The sequence below is a fragment of the Sphaeroforma arctica genome (assembly GCF_001186125.1).
Source record: "Sphaeroforma arctica JP610 unplaced genomic scaffold supercont1.564, whole genome shotgun sequence".
NCBI classification, from domain to species: Eukaryota; class Ichthyosporea; order Ichthyophonida; genus Sphaeroforma; species Sphaeroforma arctica.
The window spans coordinates 49897-56277 of NW_014039994.1; the positions used below are offsets into that span (position 1 = coordinate 49897).

General features: G+C 39.9%; 1 protein-coding gene across 1 annotated transcript; it reads right to left on the minus strand.

Moving 5' to 3' along the window:
• Nucleotides 1-819: 819 nt before the first annotated feature.
• SARC_07259 (hypothetical protein) lies at nucleotides 820-6140 on the minus strand (the record flags this gene model as incomplete). The annotated part of the gene is made up of 8 exons (XM_014298811.1): nucleotides 820-1491; nucleotides 1732-1762; nucleotides 2101-2208; nucleotides 2622-2700; nucleotides 3217-3400; nucleotides 4328-4428; nucleotides 5418-5581; nucleotides 6051-6140. 8 exons carry the CDS (start codon nucleotides 6138-6140, stop codon nucleotides 1334-1336), a joined length of 915 nt encoding a protein of 304 aa, XP_014154286.1. The 3' UTR covers nucleotides 820-1333.
• Nucleotides 6141-6381: the final 241 nt, after the last annotated feature.

The following is a 6381-nucleotide window of genomic DNA, read 5'->3' on the forward strand; positions in this document are numbered from 1 at the left end:
TACATATACATATACATATACATATACATATACATATACATATTTATATACATATACATATATATACATATAAATATATATATATATACAAATATATGTATATATATATAAATTTATATATGGATATACAAACACACTGCACACGCTACGGTACAGGCTCCGTCAGACTATTATTCTCATATAACACCAATAGTATACATACGACTGATACGAACACGGTTCCAACTATGAAATATCCCATCTGTAATAACCGTATGAAATTCATAGCTAAAATTACAACAGAGGATAGGTACTTCATGTGATACTGTGATTCGCGAACACGCCTATTCCTGACGGAATTGTGACACTTTATATCATAATACGACACTGTCGTATGGCTACGCTGGTACGATAGGAGCGCCACAGCACTCACCCGTACTGCAGAGTACAGTTTAAAACATACGAAATACATTACGTTTGGCCATGCAAGCCCACAAGTATCGTACATTGTTTGGTCCAGAGAAGTAGCGAGGGCGTTCTTAATTAGCAACGCCGTGCTTTTTGGCGAATCTGTAATGTAAATAAATATCTTTGAATCCAGAAAGCAGCGTAGACATCGATAAATATGTATTCAGAAAGCTGAACAGACGCATGATTTTGCAAAGCTAGATCCAAGTTTAGGGTTTTTAGGTTCTAGTGCCGTGCGATATGCTATTTAGATTTACACGGCTGATTTGTGAGATATACATAGCCTGTCTCGTTCACTTGACAGTTGACACTGTGCGAGTTAAGTACTTAGGTTAGCGGTGAAAGTTTATTAGTAAAAAGGGTGTGGCGGTTAAGCGGTTAAAGTTTATTGGTAAAAAGGGTGTGGCGGTTAAGCGCGAGAACGTCGCGCTGATTTTGCCTTATATATTAATGATATTTAATGCAATCTACTGCTATTTATGCTATATTTTATGCCTCAACTACTATGGTATATTAACCCCCCCTTTCCCCCCCTCCCCTGCCGGAGGCCAGCGTCACATGTGTATGACGGCACGGCGAGTGTCAATACTTAGAGATCACACGATTATAGCCTTCTATATCAAACACCAACGAAGCTACACCACTTCAGCGTTTTAAGGTTTGGCCAATAATGAGGAGGTGTGTGTCAATCTGGAATAATCCAGTCCGATTGACGTGCGTGCAACTCTACAGTGCTACTGCTCCCACAGCAATGGCAACTGTCGCTGACCGTGCTACTGATAGGAACTGCCGTACTACAAATATCATAGTAGCTGACGGTGACTGCCGTACTACTGATATCATAGTAACTGACGGAATTTAGTAGCTGTAACTGAGCGAGAATTAATTAGTAGTCGCAGTCTTTCCAGGTGCTGTCGGAGTTCCATTTGCGCCGGATGAACTCTTCCTTGGCTTCCGAACATTTGGCGGCCGTTGACGATGTTTTATATTCAACGGAGAAGATGCCTTTGTTCTGTTGGGTGAACGGCTTGTACAGTCCACACTCTGATTGCGATAAAGAACAGAGCAAAAATATGAGTATAGGCCAGGTAATATGCTACCTTGTTTGAAAGATTAGTTGTAGGTAAGTACCGAACTTTCATGTAGCGTCGTGCATATGATGCCAGATTAAATGCTACATATATATATACATACATACATAAACCGAATACGCTGCAGTACATGAGAGCAACGTAAATGTGATCGACACAAGAACAGCCCATTAAGTCTCTTAGACACACTTACCGTTGTAATTGGCACACTCCTCAACGATGACCTGTGTGCAAGGACGACAGCGATTGGAGGGATAAGGGGTAGAGGGGTTTAGGTTTAAGGTTTACAGTCAGAGAATGCACGGCCGCCCACAAGGGAACACATATCACACGATACTCGCGCAAAACAATGTCCAGAATTCGGCTCGGAAAAAGAAGCACTGACAGTAACCATGGCAACACCTGGTGGATGTTCTAATCTCCACTTGACAAAACGTGTATGTGCATGCCATATATTGAAGTGTAGTAGGTGCGTCTATGTTAATCTCTGATGGGGCACTTGACATGCCAAGACGTGTATATGCATACTTGGTATTATGAGTATCGATATAAATAGCCATACCATGTCAAACCAATCGACGAGTTGGTACACCAGATCACCTGCGTTCTTCAGTGAGGATATCATGCCGTATTTGTGGGCCGTGTCTGCTAGCCATTTGTTGTAGTTGAGCTGTGAGAAAGATTCATTACAAAGTCCTATTTGGTTTAGTTTGGGGCTGCTGGCTTTACAGCAGACATAACAATCTGGACAACATTGTAAATTGGGGCGTAGATGAACCCGCCCCCCCCCGCAGACAAAAGAAAGCGATGAACGATAGATGATGCAATGTTGTGGCTGACAAATATCACGGACGTAACATGTTGCATTTCATCTGAGTACTTCGATATCTGTAGACACGATGATCTGTAGACTAGAAGTGACAGCATATATATATATATATATACACACACGCACATCTATATATATATATATATATATATAATACATCAGTACCACTGTAATGTTAACAGATGAGGTGAAGTACTTGTCTGCCTGACAGCTATCTGACTAATGAGAACATAGAACGAAAACTCGCAGCATACCTGATACCCCGTCAAATCAACTTTGTCCATCCCCGAGACGCATTTATTAATGAAGCAATCAACATTGTCATTCTCTATGCTACAGGGTTTAGAAAAGTATAGATGAGCGTACGAGTTTGGTAAAAAACTCATATATACATGTACACATATACATAAACATAAGCATACATATAAATATATATAAACATAAGCATATATATATATATGTATATATACATATATATATACATATATAAATAAATACACACACACTCACACGTATATATATATACACACTATATAACAAATACACTATCTATACATATATACATACGATATATATATATATATATATATTTGTATACATATATAAATAAATATGTATGCATAAAACCCTAAGACAAGTTATCAGCGGAAGATCTGTGTACTATCATTCCATTCATAGTTTTATGGTTTTAGAGCATTAGGGTGTGCTACCCGTGACATATACACCCTCCCCAACCTACAATGGCTGTATATGCATAACTATTCCCTTGGGCGTGTACAAACCCCAAACCATTCACTCAGTTCGCATCTCATTGGCCAGCTATAAATAGCGCCCACTCCCACCACATACCCCTGACAGCCCTTATCTCTGGCCATCTGAAAGCGCGGCTCCATGAGCTCCTCCAGTTCGAATATCTTAGAGATGTCGAACCACTTCTCGCCAGCCCAGTCTTCCATCGCCAACCCCAACACAGAATCAGGGAACGTGTTCGCATCAGGCCGCCATGACTCCAGCGTGCCTGCGCTTATATAGCCTGTGGGAGGCACGGGGTTTTATGGGAGGTTGGGGTATAGGGTTTAAGGCGAGTTGTAGATGTAGCATGTTTGAAAGCAGTATGGGCGTAGTATTAAAGTAGCCTGTACACACATAAGAAGATACACATGGCAAGTGCCATAGCTTGTGAGGGGCAGGCATCGGCTTGGATGAATGTTAGAGTGTATTGATGCAACAGGTATATATACCGCCGAGGGTTGGATGAATGGTAGAGTGTATTGATGCAACAGGTATATATACCGCTGAATGTTGCACCTCAGAGCGAAGGTAGTTCGGTACGACTTCGTGTGGGTAGGATAGTGTGAGTATGTTTGTGAGGAGTGAGATCTAGTTTGATCGAATGACAGATGCGCTCATGGTTCAATTCAATGGACGAGATACCTGAAACATAGCAATAAACACAAACTACGGGCCATGTTAACTATCAAAACAATCATCTTTGATGGCAGTATTCTGTAAGAACGGGGCAAAGGCACACTCGAGAAATACGACCCCATGTTGTTCAAACACAGGACGTGCGTACATGGTCAGCACACACACACACACACACACACATACACACGCACATATCTATATGTATATGTAAACAAAAAACACACAAAACAGACACACAGACACACACACGTATATATATATAGATATATATATATATAAATATACACATACACAGACACAGACACACACACATATATATATGTATACACATACACACACACATATATATATGTATACACATACACACACACATATATATATGTATACACATACACACACACATATATATATGTATACACATACACACACACATATATATATGTATACACATACACACACACGCACACCTATATATATACAAGCAAATTCTCTGCAGAGGACATCTTCTTCATACAATGCATATGCAACTTACAAATAACAAAGTGGCCTTCGTCCTGGTACTTTTCAATAGTAGACTTGGATGTGTCGAACATGTCTACAACCACCATATAGTTGTCATCCTTCACCTCGTCTCTGTGTATGAAGTTATGGTAAAGCAAAGATATGTTAGCAATATGGAGCAAACAGCTGACGTAGATGCACGTATACATTCTGAGGATGGCGTGTTTGTTATTAGGTACAAACAACTTTCCTTGTGTGAATTCATAGGCTGGGCAAGTGAGCTTAACACGAGCGAATATATCGTTGTTCCGGCCGGTCAGAAAAACCAGGTTTTATTCGACTGAGCTGCAGTTGAGCTGAACATCGCACAATTATATCTACTAGGCACAAATACACCAGCTGGGATACATATCTGTGACTAAATCAGTTGGTATGTAATATGAAATGATGCAACGAATCTGAGTGCGCATATTCATTCAGTAGGAAATTTCCACACACACACAGCTGACAACACACACCACATAATACAACCTCACCACCACAAACCCATTTGACATCCACCTACTGCCGTACTTCTCATATCCCACACCCGCCACCAAACAAGCATCAATGTACACCAGTCACAACACACACTTTATAACACACATCATAAAACATTGCACAGGACACATTACGCAATTCACACATTAACACACACTTTATATAACACTTCAAAACACACATCAGAACACACACGTTATTTAACACTTCTCAACACACAATACATAACTCACACATCATAACACATACTTTATTTCACACTTCACAACTCACACATCAGAACACACACTTTATTTAACACTTCTCAACACACAATACATAACTCACACACCATAACACTCACTTTATACACAAGTTCACAACATACATTGCACAACTCACACATACTAACACACATTATAGTATAACACTTCACGAGACATATTTCATATAAAACTTCAGAACTCCCATAAATATAACAATTCACACTACACACATCACAACACACACTTCATATAGCACAGTTCATATAACAATCACATTACACACATCACAACACAGTTCGCGAACACGCACTTCATATAACACGTCACACCACACACTTGTAGCCCCAGGCCTCGAGTGTCCAGGATGTGCCTGCTACCGGCGTTGACATACTGGCGCGCACTTCGGCTCTGTGCGTCTCATGTGCAGTGTTGTTGGCAGAGATCACAGCCAGAGAAATACCGGTTGCCACACAAGCCGTGGCTACCACACACACCCCAATCTGCAGTGGTTTTAGATTAGGTATTTCTGTTTAGAAATTGTATGGTGCTTGGTATTTGAGCGTAGAACGGTTCTAAGTAAATGGTTCTATGGGGATAGATCGACACAAGAGTGCAACTGGCACCCAAATCTACAGGGTGTACAGAATAGGCAATTATGTATAGAAGTTGTATGAAACTATAGTTATATATCACAACTGAATATATATATATATATATATATGATGTGTCATGCTGCGTATAACATTGGGATCACATACTTCAAATGCTTACACTAGATCGCGTTTCATAACATTGTGTGACACTATACGAATGCATAGTATTGTCGACTTGCATGCATAGTGCAATGGTAAAATTAGCAACTAAGACCTTAAAATGGTTCAGCCATTTATCATACAATGCAGCAACGACTAAAATCAACCGAATAACATACATTATAACAACAATCGAATCGACTAGAGAATACGTTACCAGAAATTTCTTCGACTTGTACCACAACACATGTTCTTTATCCTCATTGAGATCAGCATTGAGGACAAGCTCCACAGTCGAGGTTTGCATTGTGTATGTATATCGAGTTATCAGGTGTGTGATAGGCAGATCAGCTTAGTGGTGTAGCAGCCAGGAGATTGCAGCTTTATAAAGGTCTAAATAAAGGTCAAACATGAACGTTGAAGCATTCAAGTGCAACTACCCCATTATCAGGTAAGCTTAAACAATTGTGTGTAAACTCAAAACTGTGAATATAATGAATTGGATAAAAAAATTATACAGGAGGCAATAAAATTTATAATAAAACCCG